The sequence below is a fragment of the Scyliorhinus torazame genome, chromosome 18 (assembly GCF_047496885.1).
Source record: "Scyliorhinus torazame isolate Kashiwa2021f chromosome 18, sScyTor2.1, whole genome shotgun sequence".
Taxonomy (NCBI): Eukaryota; Metazoa; Chordata; class Chondrichthyes; order Carcharhiniformes; family Scyliorhinidae; genus Scyliorhinus; species Scyliorhinus torazame.
Window position 1 is genome coordinate 22,744,103 of NC_092724.1, and position 19,475 is coordinate 22,763,577.

General features: G+C 48.6%; 2 protein-coding genes across 3 annotated transcripts in view; one reads left to right on the plus strand and one right to left on the minus strand.

Moving 5' to 3' along the window:
• rex1bd (required for excision 1-B domain containing) overlaps positions 1–19,204 on the plus strand; it is a 37,453-nt gene extending 18,249 nt beyond the window's left edge. For both annotated transcript variants that reach the window (XM_072482373.1, XM_072482371.1), the window contains exon 5: positions 19,075–19,204. In XM_072482373.1, coding sequence (XP_072338474.1) covers positions 19,075–19,183 — 109 coding nt within the window. In that variant the 3' untranslated portion in view covers positions 19,184–19,204. The remainder of the gene's footprint in view (positions 1–19,074) is intronic.
• The window catches only part of crlf1b (cytokine receptor-like factor 1b), a 40,047-nt gene that overhangs the window by 2,629 nt on the left and 17,943 nt on the right, over positions 1–19,475 (minus strand). The window contains exons 3-8 of the mRNA XM_072482369.1: positions 17,333–17,462; positions 11,918–12,087; positions 8,967–9,124; positions 7,280–7,448; positions 6,367–6,545; positions 4,500–4,536 (exon numbers count right to left, since the gene is read on the minus strand). Of these exons, the coding sequence (XP_072338470.1) occupies positions 4,500–4,536; positions 6,367–6,545; positions 7,280–7,448; positions 8,967–9,124; positions 11,918–12,087; positions 17,333–17,462 (843 nt within the window). The remainder of the gene's footprint in view (positions 1–4,499; positions 4,537–6,366; positions 6,546–7,279; positions 7,449–8,966; positions 9,125–11,917; positions 12,088–17,332; positions 17,463–19,475) is intronic.

A 19,475-nucleotide genomic window follows, 5' to 3' on the forward strand; every position in this document is an offset into this window, starting at 1 on the left:
GGGCTGCAAACAACACCCAGGAGAAAATCCATCGGGATGTTAATATCGTATTTTTTCACCTTGTTTCAACACTTGGTTTAAAAGTCTGTTTGGGCCGACACCTTGAATACAACTGAGTGGCGTGCTGGGCCATCTCCAAGGGCAGTCAACCAGTTTGCAGACTGGTAAGGCTGGGATTGCTCCATTTAGAGTGGAGAAGATTAAGAGGAGATTTAATGGAGGTGTTCAAAATCATGAAGGGTTTAGGTAGAGTAAATAAAGAGAAACCTTTTAGTGGCAGGAGGGTCAGTAAGCAGAGGGGGGCAGATTTAAGATAACTGGCAGAAGAGCCAAAGCGGAGATGAGTGCCTAAACCTGGAAGTGTTTGTGGAGGAAGCAGATTCAGGAGTATCTTTCAAAGGGGGAATTGGATAAATACCTGAAGGGAAACTATTGTAGGCGAGTGGGGAAAGAGCAGGGGCGAGTCGTACTCAGACTGTCACAGCTATGATAGGCTGAATGGACACCTGGTTCTGTGATTCCATGACCGACAGCCAAGTATTAGTCATTTGGATAACAAAAGTGTGATTTCCGATTGGCTGTGGGAAGATGGGGTACTGCGAGGATAAACGTCCAGTGGAGAGTAGAGGGCGAGCACAAGGGAGTTGGAAACAGGAAATCACATGATAAAATCTCCAGGGGGGGTATCCTGGCTCTGGGTCACTGTCCGTGTGGAGTTTGCACATTCTCCCCGTGTCTGCGTGGATTTCACCCCCACAACCCAAAGATGTGCAGGGTAGGTCGATTGGCCCCGCTAAATTGCCCCTTAATTGGGGGGAAAAAAATTGGGTTTAATTTAATTTAAAAAACCTCCAGGGGGGACTTCCGGTGGCGGCATGTAGGTAGAGGTCGCACGTTAGGTGGCTCCTGCTAGAATCTCTGGTTTTTGGACTTTTATGCCCAGTTTCAGGGGTAGTTTGTGGATGAGTTTGTGTGGGAAGTTACAAGGAAGGTGTGAAATGTCAAAGGCCCTGAAGAAGGGTGCTGGAAAGAAGGAGCGAGCGAATGTCTGCCGGTGAGTGCGGCTGTGAGTCTGCAGGAAGAAAGATGGCAGTCTTTCTGTGACTGTTCCCCTCACGATGGAAACTCTGACCGAGGTGATGTTGTTGGAGTTTGAGCAGCTGTTTGCCAAGTACATGGAGGTACTTCGGAGGGCGATGACGTCTTTGATGAAAGAGTGGGTGGAGGAGGCAATGACCCCGGGAAAGGCGACAGTCAAGGTGTGGAAGCACCAAGAAGTTGAAGGGTGTGGAAGAGGCATTGTTGCAACACAGCAATGCCACCTCGATGGGTGAAAGCTGCGGAGGTTGGTGGGGGCAAGCAAATGGCTCAGGCAAGATGGAGGACCTGGAGAACAGGTCGAGGAGGAAACATTTGAGAATCGTGGGCCTGCCTGAGGGGGTGGAGGGCCTGAGGCCAACCTAATTTGCAAAGATTTTGCGGAGTTGATGGGAAGGGAGGAGATCCCTCCCGCTACGAGTTGGACACATCGGTCGCTCAGGCCGAAGTCTAAAGCGAATGAGCAACCAAAGCAATTAGAGTCTGCTTTCACAGCTAGCACGTGAAGGAGAAAGTTTTGAGCTGGGCGAAGCAGAGACGACATGTGAAGTGGAACGGCGTTGGTATACGCATATACCAAGATCTGACGGCGGAGCTGGCGAAAAGGTGGGCGGGCGGCCTTTGGACGGGTGAAGGTGGCATTGTATGGCAGCGGAGTGAGATTTGGAGTGGTCTACCCAGCGAAGCTGACAGTGAGTCACAATTCAAAGAAGTTTTATTTTGAGACGGTGGAGGTTTTCATTGAAGCTGAAGGACTGGGACTGAGATGAGAGTTGGGACTTGAGAGTCCAATTGAGTTTTTCTTATTGAAGGTTTTCTATTTGACTGGGTTTTGTTTTTCTGTCTCTTGAATAGGAGGGTTTGTTTCCATGTGTTTTGGTTGTATTTTTTCCTTATGGGTGCGGTTCTGTGTTGTTTCTTGGTTTGAGGGAGTTGGGTTATGGGCACATGGGGCCGGGTTACTGAGGAGGGGAAGGGGAGATTGGGGTGCTCTGGCAGGGGTCACTGTGCTAGCAAACGTAGATTGGCTAATGAACGGGAGTGTGGTGGGGGGGAGGAGCCACGGTCGTTGGAGCCTGGTCGAGCAGGTTTTGTTGTGCCTGGGAGGTGTGAGTGGTGGGGGGAGGGGCTCGATGCCGCCCATGACCCCCCCCCCCCCCCCTTCTGTTTGCTTTGGCTGTAGAGCCCTTGGCCATTGCACTGAGGAGCTCAGGGAATGGTGGGGTGGGGGGGGGGGGGGGGGGGGGGGGGTGGAACATAGGTTGTACTTATATGCGGATGACTTGTTGCTGTATATCATGGAGCAGAGCTCTTCGGTGGGGAGTATAATGGGGTTGCTCCAGAGATTTAGGACTTTTCAGGGCACAAATTGAATTTTGGGATAAGTGAGTACATTGTGATCTCCTCCGGGGGATGCGGGTGGTGACATCTCATTTTATTTTTGTTAAATGTATTTTATTCCAAACCTTTGTAATTGTCAGTAACATATACAACAACACACTCCCCAATCTCATAGTCCATAGTTGTACAATTTTTCCCCCTTTTAATTTCACTAGCTTGGTGGGGAGAGTGAAGGCTGACTTGCTGAGATGGGACAATCTCCCTTCGTCATTGGCGGGCCAGGTGCAGGCAGTGAAGATGAATGTTTTTCCGCGATTCCTGTTCTTGTGTCAATACCTGCCAGTCTTTTTGCCCAAGGCATTTTTTTAGGGGGGTGGACAGGCTGATCTCCTTGTTTGTTTGGGCAGGAAGATGATACTGCAGAGGGGACAAGCGGGCAGAGGGGATAGGCCTCCCAAATCTGTGTGTGATTATTTGGCAGCAAATGCAGAGGAGGTTCAGTGATGGAGCGGGGATGGGGGGGGGGGACTTTGTGGGTGATGATGGAGACGGGTTCCTGCAGGGGGTCGAGTTTGCAGGCGCTGGCAACGGCGCCGCACCTGATGACCCCAGGTAAGTATATGGTGAGTCCGGTAGTGGTGGGCACTTTGAAGATCTGGAGGCACTTTAGGCAGCATTTTAGGTTGGGAGCTGGGTCAGGGGGGTGGGGTGCCGATTAGGGGGAATTATGCATTCAAGAGCCCGGAAGGATGGATGCAAGGTTCCGGGGATGGGAAGAGAGAGGGATTTTGGAAATGAAGGATCTGTTTCTGGGAGCTGATTTGTGAGTTTGGAGGACTGGGCGAGAGGTTTGTGCTGGCAGGGGGCGAAAGCTTCAGATACATGCAGGTGTGGGACTTTGCAAGGATGATCTTCCTGACCTTCCCGATAGGGCCTGCCTCCTCATTGCTGGAGGAGGTGCTGCAAACGGGTGAGTTGGAAAGGGGAGTTGTCGGCGATTTACGGGAAGATTTTGGAGGAGGACGGGGTGGGGTGTCCATGTTAGGGGTTAAAGCGAAGTGGGAGGAAGAGTTGGGGGTGGTGCTGGAGGAGGGTCTGTGGTGCGAGGTGCTGGGGAGGGTGAATGCCTCGACTTTGTGCGCGAAGCTGGGGCTGATACAGCTGAAGGTAGTGTACAGGCCGCACGTCGCAAAGCCTAGGGTGAGCCAGTTTTCGAAGGGGTGGAGGATGTCTGTGAGCGATGTGGGAGGGGCCTTGCGAATCATGAACAAAGGTTTTGGAGGACCATTTTGGGGTTTCTGCATGTGGACGTGAAGCTGGGTCCCCGAGAAGCCACATTCTGGGTGTCAGACCGGCCGGAACTGCGGGCCTTCTTTAGCCTTCGCCTTGCTGATGTTTGTAGACGGGTCTTGTTGGGGTGGAGGTCAGCTTCTCCACCCTATGCCTCGGTGAGGCCAGGGGGGGGACCTGCTGGAGTTTCTGACCCTGGAAAAGGTGAAGTTTGCTCTAAGGGGGAGGGGGAAACTGAGGGGTTCTACAATTGTTGGGGTTTGTTCATCATGCACTGTCAGGTGTTGGTTACTGTTGAGGGGGAAGGGTTTGTGGGGTTGCTGTGAATTATAAAACTGTTGAAAATTTGCTGAATACGAATATTTTTTTAAAAGGATAAAACCTCCAGGAAAAGGTCCACCCAGAGTTGGCAACCAAACCCGGTATAATGGTGAGTGATGAACTGAAGGAAAGGCAGAGAGAGAGAAAAGGTGAAACAAACAATGAGAGAAGGAAATTGATAGATGGCTCAGCAGACCGAGATTTTCTCTATAATGTGAATGATCCGTTCTGCAGCTCATCAATAAATCCAAAAATCGATAAGAAATTTGTTTCAGCAATGTGGGGAAAGGGCCCCATGGACACATTGAAATTATCTGGAGCTTCTGACTAGTCTGGCAACTCAAATCCTGAGATTGTCTTCATTTCTCTGAATGCATACGGGGTACCTGCTCACTTGCTGTTAACCGATTAAAGTAATCACTCACTTACCCAACTCGGATCTCACTCACCTTCCTGCAATCCAATGAAAACAGCAACCTCCTGGTTCTGGGAGAAGAGAAAGGAATGGCGAGTCAATGAAAGCCAAGAATGAGACAGAATCCGCCACGCTCGGTACAGGACAGGGTGCTCTCGGGGGTGTGGGTTTGAGAGGGGAAGATCTCGGCAACATACCAGGTGAGGAGGAGGAGGCCTCGGTGGAGGAGCTGAAAGGTAAGTGGGAGGAGATTGAGGAGGGGACGTGGGCAGTTGCCCTAGGGAGGGCGAACTCTTCCTCTTTGTGCGCGAGGTTCAGTCTCGTACAGTTTAAGGTGCTGCACAGGGCACACATGACCAGGACAAGGATGAGTCGTTTTTTGGGGGGTGAGGACAGGTGTGTTAGGTGCTCAGGGAGCCCAGCAAACCACACCCATATGTTCTGGGCATGCCCAGTGCTGGAGGAATTTTGGAAGGGCGTAGTGAGGACGGTGTCGAGGGTGGTAGGATCCAGGGTCAAACCGGGCTGGGGATTCGCAATATTTGGAGTTGCAGAGGAGCCGGGAGTGCAGGAGGCAAAAGAGGCCGGTATTCTGGCCTTTGCGTCCCTAATAGCCCGGCGGAGGATTCTTCTTCAGTGGAGGGATGCGAGGCCCCCAAGTGTGGAATCCTGGATCAACGATATGGCGGGGTTTATTAAATTGGAGAGGGTGAAATTTGCCTTAAGGAGATCGGTGCAAGGGTTCTTCAGGCGGTGGCAACTGTTCTTGGACTTCCTGGCAGAACGGTAGACAATGGTCAGCAGCAGCAGCAACCCGGGGGGGAGGGGGGGGGGGTTCTATTTTATTTTTGTTTGTCTATATTGGGGGATCTGAGGGGGTGTATATATTTGCTATGAGTTTCGGCGGGTGTTAATTTATTATTTATGTCTAGGGGGGAGGGGGCACTGGGTTGTTTTGTTTTGTTTTATATTTAATTCTATTGGGTTCCTTTTACATTTTGTTGTTGATATTCTGTGAAAACTTTAATAAAAATTATCTTTTTAAAAAAAGAGAATGAGACAGAATTTGGGTTTGTGAAATTGGGGGCAGCGAGAGGAGGAGGTGATCTTTTCTGCTTTCTTCCTTCAATGGAACCCGCAAGTTTGAAAGGAGAACAATTACCTCCTGCCCCACGCCTGCTGAACCCACCCTTGGCAGCACATCACCTTCACGCTCACTGCCAGAGCGTAGCTGCACCATGCTCTGTAGCTCAATGGGCAGCACTCGCGCTACTGGAACAAAGAGCTTTTGGGTTCAAACCCAATAATCTAGGCTGACAATCCCAGTTCAGTACTAAGAGATGGCTGCACTGTCAGAGCTATGAGCTGTTAAACCTAAGCCCACGGTGACTATTTCGAAGAAGAGAAGGAACATTTTCCACTGGTCAATATTTCTGCTTCAACAAACATCACTTAAAACCAGATTTTCTAACCTTTTACCATGTTGGGATCTTGCTGTGGCCCACATTGGCTGCCATGTTGTTTCCGATGTTCGAACACTGCCAAGTTACATCATTGACTTTATTTTATTAATTTTTGGAATGTGGCCTTCGCTGGCCAGACCAGCATTTATTACCTGTTCCTAATTGCCCTTGAGGTGGTGGTGAGCTGCCTTCCTGAACCACTGTGGACTTTGAGATGTAGGTACACCCACTGTGCAGTAAGGGAGGGAATGCCAGGATTTTGACCCAGCAGCAGTGAAGGAATGGCCAATATATTTCCAAGTCAGGATGGTGAGTTACTTGGAGGGGAACCTCACTGCTCTGAGGTTGTGAAAAGCATTATATCCATGGAAATTACTTCAGCGTGTGCCAGCTCACTGCAAACATTGCACAGCCCGACCCTGTGAGTAAAGTGTGTACCTGGTTCCGTGTCTTGTGCGATTTCTGCAGCCACACACGCCACTGGTCGTACAGTTTGATATTGAGGGCTGTGCACCCGTAGGCATGTTTCTTCACCCAGCCAAAGAACTGCTTCAGCTCGCGCCGCAGGTTAGAGCCACTCTCTCCACTCTTCTGGTAACAGGTGCCACTCGATCTCTCTGCCAAGACACCAGGGAATTTTGCTATTTATCTTGCTCGTGGATAGACCATACACTGAAAATTAACACCTTACTATTTCATTATGGTCCTGGACAAAGTAATATCCTGTCCCCTAAAAAGTCTCTGGCCATGTTAGATACACTCTGTCCCCATCAAACACTCCCAGGACAGGTACAGCACGGGGTTAGATACAGAGTAAAGCTCCCTCTACACTGTCCCCATCAAACACTCCCACAACAGGTACAGCTTGGGGTTAGATGCAGAGTAAATCTTCCTCTACACTGTCCCCATCAAACACTCCCAGGACAGGTACAGCACGGGGTTAGATACAGAGTAAAGCTCCCTCTACACTGTCCCCATCAAACACTCCCAGGACAGGTACAGCACGGGGTTAGACAAAGAGTAAATCTCTCTCTACACTGTCCCCTTCAAACACCCCCAGCACAGGGTTAGGTACAGAGTAAAGCTCCCTCTAGGCTGTCCCCATCAAACACTCCCAGGGCAGCAATGTCACAATTAGATACAGAGTTAAACTTTCTCCAATGCTATCCCTTTAATATCCATTCAGCAGTTCACCTTCCACAGTCCTCTTCCTCTGTTGCCTCATCAGCTTCTGTGAGGTTTGCCTGTTAATTGATTGGTGAATTGGGAATCATTCTGGGCTGAGAGTTAAGGTTCCTGGTTTTTTTTTCTGTCGAATTCAAAAAAATGGGCAAGGTGAGGAAGAACTCACCATTTCGGGGAGTGGAGGCAGCTGTCGGGACGCTCCATTCACTCCAAATGCCAGCCTTCCTCGAGCCATAAATACCGACAGGATTACAACGGACTTGCACAAAGTACACGGTTCCCGGTCTCAGCCCTGCCAATCTGCACAGGGTCTGGTTTCCAATATCATCCACAACCTGCAGTGAGAAAGCAAGAGAGACGGGACTAAATTATGTGGGCAGGTTGCAGGGTGGCATGTGGCGCAGTGGTTAGCACTGGGACTACGGCGCTGAGGTCCCAGGTTTGATCCCGGCTCTGCTTCACTGTCCGTGTGGAGTTTGCACATTCTCCCCGTGTCTGCGTGGGTTTCAACCCCACAACCCAAAGATGTGCAGGTTAGGTGGATTGGCCACGCTAAATTATTATAATAATCGCTTATTGTCACAGGTAGGCTTCAATGAAGTTACTGTGAAAAGCCCCTAGTTGCCACATTCCGGCGCCTGTTAGGGGAAGCCGGTACGGGAATTGAACCCATGCTGCTGGCCTTGTTCTGCATTACAAGTCAGCTGTTTAGACCACTGTGCTAAACCAGCCCCTTCATTGGAAAAAAAAATAATTATGTACTCCTTAAAAAAAAATTGTTAAAAGGAGCACTTCCTTACGCAGCGGAGTGGAATTCTGAAACTCTTCCCTGTCTCCCTCCCCTCATTCCCACCAAAACAGGTGAGGCTGGGAATCGGTAGAACCACAGAATCCTTACAGTGCAGAAGGAGGCCGTTCAGCCCATCTGCACCGACCCTCTGAAAGAGCACCCTACCGAGGACCAGCCCCCACCCTATTCCCGTAACCTAACCTGTACATCTCTGGACACCAAGGGGCAATTTTATCATGGCCAATCCACCTAATCTGCACATCTTTGGACTGTGGGAGGAAACCCACACAGTCACAGGGAGAACGTGCAAACACAGATGGACACCCAAGGTAGGAATCGAACCCGTGTCCCTGGCCCTGTGAGGCAGCAGCGCTAACCATTGTGCCACCGTACGGCAAATTTCAATGCTGAGTTTGCTAGGTTTTTTCAATAAGGATATTAATGAATATGAACCAGGGTGGGGATACAGAGTTACAATACCCATGGCGAAGATCTAATTCAATGGTAGAACAGGCTGAAGAGGATGAGTGGCCTCCTGTGCAAAACAAGTGGAACCTGCAGTGATGGTTCTCTGTGCTGATCCAGATCTCCATCAGCACCACTTGCTCATGCTTGCACTCACAGAACTAACTCTGCCTCTGATGCTAAATCAGTCCGTGCCCAGACTTCTGGTGCACGTCTGGGCCCTGAGTGTCAGCAGACTATTGGACCACCAGGCACATCACAGTTAAGCTCAACCCTGACCTTAAATGTCTATATACACATGGACAATTGCTTTTATGTGTATTCTTGGCCATTCACATATACACAAACACATATACTGATGAGAACACAGTTACATACACTAATCTATATGGTCACAGGCACCCAAATGTGTACACACACCAATACGATTCACTGCATAGGGATGAGCGGTTGGAGTCGTGGTTGATTTTCCCCATCCCTAAATGATGATCAGGAAGCAAGTCTCAACATTCATTTATCCATGCCTCCCCTGTTCGTCAGCTCCATTTAACCAAAGAGGCAACAGTGAAAGATAATCGAATGAAAATATCAGATATACCTTCCACTCGGTGCTGTCCTCCACACGATACCGGATCTGATACTTGGCCTGAAAGAGGAAGTCTTTCAATGCAGGTGGGGAGCTCCAACGAACACTGAGTTGGTCCTCAAGGTCACCAACACGATTGACATGAACGTCAAATGGAGCATCCGTGGTAACTGTTCCAAACAATAAACAGCCATGTAGATATGTTAGTGCTGTGGGTAACAAATATGAGTGTCTCAGCACTGACTGTGTGTGTGTGTGTGTGTGTGTGTGTAACAGGACTGACTGTGTGTGTAACAGGACTGAGTGTCTCAGCACTGACTCTGTGTGTGTGTGTGTAAGTAACAGGGCTGAGTGTGTGTGTAACAGGACAGAGTGTCCCAGCACTCACTGTGTGTGTGTAACAGGACTGGGTGACCCAGCACTGACTGTGTGTGTATGTGTGTGTGTGTGTAACAGGACAGAGTGTCCCAGCACTCACTGTGTGTGTGTAACAGGACTAAGTGTCTCAGCACTGACTGTGTGTAACAAGACTGAGTGTCCCAGCACTGACTGTGTGTGTGTGTAACAGGACTAAGTGTCTCAGCACTGACTGTGTGTAACAGGACTGAGTGTCCCAGCACTGACTGTGTGTGTAACAGGACTGAGTGTCCCAGCACTGACTGTGTGTGTGTGTGTGTAACAGGACAGAGTGTCCCAGCACTGACTGTGTGTGTGTGTAACAGGACTGAGTGTCCCAGCACTGACTGTGTGTGTGTGTGTGTGTAACAGGACTGAGTGTCCCAGCACTGACTGTGTGTGTGTGTGTGTAACAGGACTGAGTGTCCCAGCACTGACTGTGTGTGTGTTAACAGGACTGAGTGTCTCAGCACTGACTGTGTGTGTGTGTGTGTGTGTGTAACAGGACTGGGTGTCCCAGCACTGACTGTGTGTGTATGTGTGTGTAACAGGACTGAGTGTGTGTGTGTGTGACAGGACTGAGTGTCTCAACACTGACTGTGTGTGTAAAACAGGACTGAGTATCTCAGCACTGACTCTGTGTGTGTGTAGAACAGGACTGGGTGTCCCTGCACTGACTGTGTGTGTGTGTGTGTGTGTGTAACAGGACTGAGTGTCTTAGCACTGACTGTGTGTGTGTGTGTATATAACAGGACTGCGTGTCTCAGCACTGTCTGTGTGTAACAGGACTGAGTGTCTCAGCACTGACTGTGTGTGTGTGTGTGTGAGACAGGACTGCGCGTCTCAGCACTGACTGTGTGTAACAGGACCGAGTGTCTCAGCACTGACTGTGTGTGTGTGTGTGTGACAGGACTGAGTGTCTCAGCACTGACTGTGTGTGTGTAACAGGACTGAGTATCTCAGCACTGACTCTGTGTGTGTGTGTGTAGAACAGGACTGGGTGTCCCTGCACTGACTGTGTGTGTGTAAAACAGGACCGAGTGTCTCAGCACTGACTGACTGTGTGTGTGTGTGACAGGACTGAGTATCTCAGCACTGACTGTGTGTGTAAAACAGGACTGAGTATCTCAGCACTGACTGTGTGTGTAAAACAGGACTGAGTATCTCAGCACTGACTCTGTGTGTGTGTAGAACAGGACTGGGTGTCCCTGCACTGACTGTGTGTGTGTAAAACAGGACCGGGTGTCTCAGCACTGACTGTGTGTGTGTGTGTGTGTGTGTAACAAGACTGAGTGTCTCAGCACTGACTGTGTGTGTGTAAAACAGGACCGAGTGTCTCAGCACTGACTGTGTGTGTGTGTGACAGGACTGAGTGTCTCAACACTGACTGTGTGTGTGTGTGTGTGACAGGACTGAGTGTCTCAACACTGACAGTGTGTGTGTGTAACAGGACTGAGTGTCTCAACACTGACTGTGTGTGTGTGTGTGTGACAGGACTGAGTGTCTCAACACTGACAGTGTGTGTGTGTAACAGGACTGAGTGTCTCAACACTGACTGTGTGTGTGTGTGTGACAGGACTGAGTATCTCAGCACTGACTGTGTGTGTGTGTGACAGGACTGAGTGTCTCAGCACTGACTGTGTGTGTAAAACAGGACTGAGTATCTCAGCACTGACTCTGTGTGTGTGTAGAACAGGACTGGGTGTCCCTGCACTGACTGTGTGTGTGTAAAACAGGACCGAGTGTCTCAGCACTGACTGTGTGTGTGTGTGTGTGACAGGACTGAGTATCTCAGCACTGACTGTGTGTGTGTGTGTGTGTGACAGGACTGAGTGTCTCAGCACTGACTGTGTGTGTGTGTGTGACAGGACTGAGTATCTCAGCACTGACTGTGTGTGTGACAGGACTGAGTATCTCAGCACTGACTGTGTGTGTGTGTGTGACAGGACTGAGTATCTCAGCACTGACTGTGTGTGTGTGACAGGACTGAGTATCTCAGCACTGACTGTGTGTGTGTGTAACAGGACTGGGTGTCCCAGCACTGACTGTGTGTGTAAAACAGGACTGAGTGTCTCAGCACTGACTGACTGTGTGTGTGTGTGACAGGACTGAGTGTCCCAGCACTGACTGTGTGTGTAAAACAGGACTGAGTGTCTCAGCACTGACTCTGTGTGTGTGTAGAACAGGACTGGGTGTCCCTGCACTGACTGTGTGTGTGTAAAACAGGACTGGGTGTCCCTGCACTGACTGTGTGTGTGTGTGTGTGAGTGTGTGTGTAACAGGACTGGGTGTCCCAGCACTGACTGTGTGTGTGCAACAGGACTGAGTGTCCCAGCACTGACTGTGTGTGTAACAGGACTGAGTGTCCCAGCACTGGCTGTGTGTGTAATGGGTTGAAATGTGCCATTACACTGTGTTTGGATCAGTAGCACACAGACAGTGTATTTTTAACACTGACTTACGAGAGGCCACCCTGGATGTGTATCATTTATATTTTGACATTTTAAATCTTCCCCCCCCCCCCCCCCACCAACCATACATCAAAACTCCTCGCTGAAATCTCTCACCCACGTCCAGGATGTCCAGAGAGATGATGTCAGAAGCTGCAGACCCCAATTTGTTTGATGCCTCGACCCAGATTTCATATGGAGTGAAGAGAGCAAGATCTTTGGGAATGTAGCAAGAGTTCAATCCAGCTGTGCCCATCTCCTGGCATTCGTTCTCTTTACCGTACCACCTGAGGAAAGCAATGGGGCACCTTTACAATAGCAGAATCACGGGGGCAGGCTTTGACTCTCTGCAATAGCATTAAACAGGTGACAGTGACTCTGCAACAGGTTTCAGGTCTTCCTACTTACACTGATTTCATCATCTCCCATTTTGTACCATCCCACAGAATCTTACAGCCATTCAGCCCGTTGTACTTGTGACAGCCCTTTAAAAGAGCTACTCAAACAGTTGCACTCTTTGGATCCTTCCCCAATGTCGACCCAACTGGGGGAGAAAACGTTTCTCTCTATCTACCCAGTTGCTTCCTTTCAAAATCCGAAAATGAAGCACAATCACCCCTTAACCCTACCTAGTTTATGGGCAGCACGGCGGTGCAGTGGTTAGCACTGCTTTCTACGGCACTGAGGACCCGGTTTCGATCCCGGCCCTGGGTCACTGTCCGTGTGGAGTTTGCACATTCTCCCCGTGTCTGCGTGGGGTTCACCCCCACAGCCCAAAGATGTGCAAGCTAGGTGGATTGGCCACACTAAATTGCCCCTTAATTGGAAAAAAATAATTGGGTACTCTAAATTTATTTTTTAAAAACCTTACCTAGTTTAGGTAACGTGCTGATTGTCCCTTCAAGAGCAACACAACGGAAAAAGGTCACCTGGCTTGGGGGACCAATTGGGACTCGGAGTGGGGAATCACCCCAGGGGGTGGAGCTCTCTGAGGAAAAGAGATATTTTGGGAGCCAGCTGCAGCCATGCGACTGCTGAACAATTCTTAGCAATAAATACCTTTTGTGTTCGCTAATGGAATCTCTGAAAGGGCATCTTCACATCTGGCGACGAGGATAAATTATCATGCGCCGCCTCTGGCCCGACACATGTGAGTATCCTGTATTAATGGAAGTTATTAATGACCCATTTGAGATATTGCCAGACCCTGAGTACAGTAGAATGGGAAAAGATGGGCGGTTAGAAGATGCATGAAACAGAGAGAACATGGCAAGACCCCTGGGTCAGAATCCACAAGAAGGGTGAGTGAAATAGGGAAAAGCACCTGTACCTACATTCTGGTCCGGGCGCTGATCCGGGAGGCTCAGTGCATTGGAGAGGCTGAGGAATAGATACAGAAGAAACCTGAATTGGCCGACAGAGTCAAAAGTTTAGAAAGAACAGTATCGGGGGAAATCAAGGAAAACTAATCCTGCAAAGCAAGAGCTATGGCTTTAAGTTTAGAAAAAATAACATATTAAAAAAAAAGAATTGCTGCAAAGGTTTTTGAAGAAGAGCTCAGAGAAAGCAGTGATTAAAAAAAATTTTTAAAAGCCAAAGTGAGCTACAGCGAGGTCTTCTGAAGTGCGGGAAGAACAAAAGGCTGAAACTGAGTGACAAGCTCCCGATGTGCAGGCTCGTCGGAGAGCCTGCGGAGGATCCATGGCAGTAATCCCTACACTGATGAACTTCAATCAAGCCGGGAAATTCTCAACCTTTGGGCAGCACGGTGGCGCAGTGGTTAGCACTGCTGCCTCACAGCCCCGAGGACCGGGTTCAATCTGGCCACAGGTCAAGGTCCATGTGGAGTTTGCACAATCTCCCCATGTTTGCGTGGGTTTCACCCCCACAACCCAAAGATGTGCAGGGTAGGTGGATTGGCCACGTTAAATTGACCCTTAATTGGAGAAAAAAATAATTAGGTACTCTAAATTTATTTTAAAAATAAAAATAAAAATAAATTCTCAACCTTTATATAAAGAAGGAATTTGGATAAAGGGCAAATAATTGCTGCAGTTACTAAAGTTCAAAAGCTGGCAGCACGGTGGCGCAGTGGTTAGCACTGCAACCTCACGGCGCTGAGGTCCCAGGTTCGATCCCGGCTCTGGGTCACTGTCCGTGTGGAGTTTGCACATTCTCCCCGTGTTTGCGTGGGTTTTGCCCCCACAACCCAAAGATGTGCAGGGTAGGTGAATTGGCCACGCTAAATTGCCCCTTAATTGGAAAAAATGAATTGGGTACACTAAATTAAAAAAGAATAAATAAAAAATAAAGCTCAAAAAGCTTTAAAAAAAAAAGCTGTCGCGAGAAAGCAGTGTTGTAGCTTTAAGAGTAAAACAAAAAGGAACAGCTCAGAAAACTCTGTACCTGCTTTGATACGTTTGTTGCAAAATACACCTGGAAAAGGAAGCCAACCTGTATCTCACACAAGAAAAATAGCTTACAATTACCCCTTACACAATGCTAATCAATACAGCGACACAATAACCCTTAACTGCTATCTTTATTTTTACTCAAACAACAAAACCATCTCAGCTCTCAATCCACTTTCAAATACAATTGGCAGACTCAGGCATACTTGCTTTACAGCGATGTTCTTTGAGAGTGTTTTAAAGAAAAGACCTGAACCTTGTCAGAACCATGCAGAAACTCTGGCTTTATTTCTTCAGAAGCTGCTTCTCAGCTTGTCTCAGCTCACCTTCCAGCCACACTACTATTCTGTCTATTGACATATCTTTAACTGAACTGCAGTGAGAGCAGATGCTTGACTTCTGCTCATATCCCAATCTAAAACTCAACTAAACTACTTAATAAACTGCTTTTCTCCAAAATGCCTGATGCCTTAGCTCCTCCCATCATCTTACCTATCTGAAATCTAATTAATCCACAGGGAATCCCTTAATCCAAACAAACTCCATCAGCCCAAGCTTTTACGATGTCTTAATTGCACCTCTGGCTTCCAAACCAGGATTGGAATGTTACTGCAGCAATCATACACACACTAGCCCAGGCTATTAGCTCTTTCTGCACCAAATACCTATAATACAACATCTCTGAAATTCCTACATTCCCCTGCGCAGGGAAAAAAAGCTTATTTCACAATTAAAGCGGCAATACCCTTAAAGAGGTGATACATTTAAAATGGTAACATGGTGATATGTGCCTGCATGCATTACAATGAAATGTGCTTGGCAGAGCAAGGACTAACGTACGACTGGAGAGTGGCACCACCCACAGAGTGATGTATGTAGTCATATGGTGAGAGAACAGTCAAGGACAAAACTTGGTAGGGAGCAAGCCTGAATGGAACCGTTCCATGGAAGACCATATTTGGAACTGAACATAGTTAAAGCCAACTATTGAAAGTGTTTTGTTTAACCACACAAGTCTCATATTAAGTACATAATATGACATGGTGTCATAATATGAAACTTCAGGAGTGGATCAAGTTAGATTCCCGGAATTATTGTCTCTGAGACGTACCCCTGTCATACCTAGTAGATATGGATCAGTTGAGGAGTAGAGAGAGGCTCCAACATTCAGTGTTGCCATCAAGAAATGTTTCTGAACCCGTGAGCACGGAAGTTAATGATCAGCCTGTTATAGACATAACCGATGTCTCCATGGAAACAGGTAGTGCTGAACTGCCTGTGCCAGATGGGGTACCCGTTATTGCAGTTCCTGTTAATGTCGATCCTGTGGATGCATCTCAGACTACAGAATTACACCATCTACAAGAAAGAGATAAACCCCTCCAGGACTCATGTTATACTTGTCCAACTCATTTATATAATGTTTAGTTAGAATTTAGGACTGAGTAACTTAGTTTTTGAAGATTGTATAAAGGCGTTAAAGGGGGAGGGGTGTGGTGATTGTCCCTTTAAGAGCAACACAGCAGAAAAGGGTCACCTGGCCTAGGGGAATAATTGGGACTCAAGAGTGGGGAATCACCCCAAGGGGTGGAGCTCTCTTGGCAAAGAGACATTTTGGGAGCTAACTACAGCCATGCAGCTGCTGAATAATTCTTATTAATAAATACCTTTTGTGTTCATTAATTGAGTCTCTGAAAGTGCATCATTACAGGTAACCTCTGTTGTAATCTACCCATTGGTATCATTCTGGCGCTGCAGTTAAGGCCAATATACCTTTCTAAATGTGTGTAGCCCACAACTATTCACATGTACTCTAATTTGCATGGTAACGACTACATTTTAGTGATCTATACATGACACCTAACTCTATGTAGACTCCCAATCTTCCAAGCTTTTCACCATTTTGCCAACACTTAACAGTTTCATTTTTTTGGTCCATAATGGATGATCTCACACTTACCTCTGTTGAAATCCATCTGCTACAGTTTTACCTACTGATTTAATCTAGCAAGGTTTCTTTGTAATTTTATGCTCCTGTCTACATTGCTCATTATTCCACCAATCTTTGTGTCACTGATAAACTTCGACCGGGATTCTCCAATCCTCCGACCAAGTTCTGACGCCGGCGTGAAAAGTGGTGCGAGCCACACCGGCATCAACGGGCCTCACCTGGCAGCTATCCACCCCTTTCCAGCGGGCTAGTATGGTGCCGGAGTCGTCTCCGCAGCTCCAGCGCCCGAAAGCCGGCGCGGCACGGCCGGCGCGAGTTCTTGCATGCCCACCATGGCCAGCGTGACTTCACGCATGCGCGTGGGTTCCCATCTCTGCGCCGGCCCCCAGGCAATATGGCGGAGCCCTACGGGGGCCCGGCGCGGAGGAACATAGGCCCCCACAGAACTAGCCCGCCCGCCGATCAGTAGGCCCTGATTGATCTCAGGCCAGGCCACCGTGGAGGTCCCCCCCCCCTCCCCGGGGTCGGATCCCCCGTCCCCCCACCAGGACGGCCCCCACAGACAGAGCTCCGAGGTCCCGCCGTGTGGGACCATACGTAACCCACGCCGGCGGGACTCGGTCGAACACGGCGGGCACACAGCCCGTCGTGGCCCGGAGAATTGCCGGGGGAGCCGCTTTGAACAGCCCCCGACGCACCGCGGGATATCCCGCGGCCACCCGAGAATCGGCGAGTCGGGGAGGCGTGGCGCGATTCTTGTGCCCTCCCCCCCGAGTATTCTCCGACCCGGTGCGTGGTTGGAGAATCCCGGTGGTTTTTGCTCACTATTGGATTATTTTAAAATACACTGAATTGAGTCGATTTAATCTGGGTCCATTGATCTTGCATTGACGAACAAGGAACAGGACTCTCAGTTTTGCTGCCTTACGGGGCGGCACGGTGGCGCAGTAGTTAGCACTGAGGTCTCATGGCGCTGAGGACCCAGGTTCGATCTTGGCTCCTGATCACTGTCCATGTGGAGTTTGCACATTCTCCCTGTGTTTGTGGGGGTCCCACCCCACAACACAAAGATGTGCAGGCTTGGTGAATCGACCACACTAAATTACCCCTTAATTGGAAAGAACGAATTGGGTACTCTAGATTTATTTTAAAAACGTTTTGCTGCCTCACCTTAGCTTGAATTTCAGTGTGTACTTTGTACGGAGGAAGGACTCACCCTCCCCTCCTGGGCTCCATTTACAGGTGAGGTCCTTTGTGTTCTTTGACCAACAGGTGATGTTGGTGGGTTTTTCGGGGGGAACTGCGTGAGAGAGAAAGAAACAGGCAGATATTAAAACACTCTGCGAGGTTGCGAGCCGCACTCACAACACTGGAACGGTTTCACTGTCACAAACCTTTTCAGGTGACACCTGCTAACACCTATCGTGCAGTGGGACCAGTCCTGTTTCAGAAGCTGTCAGCTGGAAATGGGGTGACTTTTAGGAAATAGGAACAGGACTCAGCCACACAGCCCCAAGCGCCTGCTCCATGAGGTCACGACTGGTCTTTTACATCAACTCAGTTTTCCCACCCTATCCCATGATTACATCAGTGCCCAAAACTCTATCAACTCTGTCTTGAATATACTCAATGACTGAGTATTTACAGCTCACTGTATTAGAACAGTGAGAATTCTAAAAATTCATAACCCTCTGAAGACTTTTCTCCTGATCCCACACCAAAGTGATTGAATCATTTTCCTGAGGCCATAGCCCCTCTTCCAGATTGTTTGACTGACAGTCAGAAACATTTAATCAGGCTATATTCACCTTTCAATTGGCTGCGGGGTGGCGTTCCATGACGACAGATGTGTCGGGTAACCAGTGGTGGGGCTGAGGTGTCATGTGACAATAACTAGGATTACATCCAACAAAATCTGCCCGCCTTAGGTGACTGTTGGCCTTGCCAGAAAGACAAAAGGGAGATAGAGAGACCCGTGACCAATTGTTGAGCCTTGAGGGGAGAACCAGCCTCTCTCGCAGCCTCTCTTCATCCTGACATCAGTGGCAAAGGCAGACAGCAGCCATGTTGGGGGGCTGCTGCTGCCTTGCTGATTTGAGGAGGCAGTTCTTCAGAGGCCCTGTAGCATCAGCGGGGCTGCATGCAGCCGAGCAGGAAACATTAAGGTCCAGCACTTGCACAAATACAAGTAGGCGCATTAATAAAAAGTTTTAAGACAAAGGAAGATAAACTTTATTTTGCCCCGCAACACACTTTTAAAAATAAATTAACATACCCAATTCATTTTTTGTCCAATTAAGCGGCAATTTAGCGTGGCCAATCCACCTACCCTGCACATCTCTTTAGGTTGTGGGGGTGAGACCCACGCAAACATGGGGAGAATGTGCAAACTCCACACGGACAGTGACCCAGAGCCGGGATCGAACCTGGGACCTCAGCGCCGTGAGGCAACAGGGCTAACCCACTGCGCCACCGTGCTGCCTGCCCCGCAACACACTTGACAACCTTGCACTAAAATGGACCAGACTGTTCATGTTTGCTGTAGTAAAGTTTTAAAATTCCATTCTCCATTGGATAGGAGCTCTGAAGAAGAGTCGTACAGACTTGAAACGTTAACTCTATTTTCTCTCGCCACAGACGCTGTCGGGCCTGCTGAGTTTTTCCAGCATTTTCTGTTTTTGAATCAGATTCCAGCATCCGCAGTATTTTGCTTCTACTTAAGGAGCTTAAGTTAATTGGTGGATGAGCAGATCCCCTTGGCCCTTTGAAAATCTGGCCCCCTCTATCTCTCTCTCTCTCTCACCCCTCCACCTCCAGGGGCAGTGAGGCCAATTGCTACCTCTGTGATCGCACAGACTGTCCTGATGAAAGGCCATTGACCTGAAACGTTAACACTGTGTTTCTCTCCACAGGTGCTGTCAAACCTGCTTTCCAGGATTTACAGTTTCTATTAAATGCTCGGGCATCGAGTCAATGAAGCTTTGTCCTCCAGCAGAACAGACTTACATGTTCAACAGATAAATAAAATGCGGTGTCAATCTGCGTTGTTCTGGAGAAAAGGTTTAACATCAGTCTCCATAACACACACTCATATATTTACACATGCAGACATTCGCACACAAATTTGCATACAGATGTTTACATACACACACACAAAACAACAATTTGCTTTTATAAATCACCTTTAATGTCGTAAAACACTAAGGGCACTTCACAAACAAAATTTAACAGTGAGTCACACAAGGAGATATTACAGACGGCCAAGATTTTGGCCAAAGAGGTAGGAGAGAAAGGCGGAGAGGTCTCGGGAAGG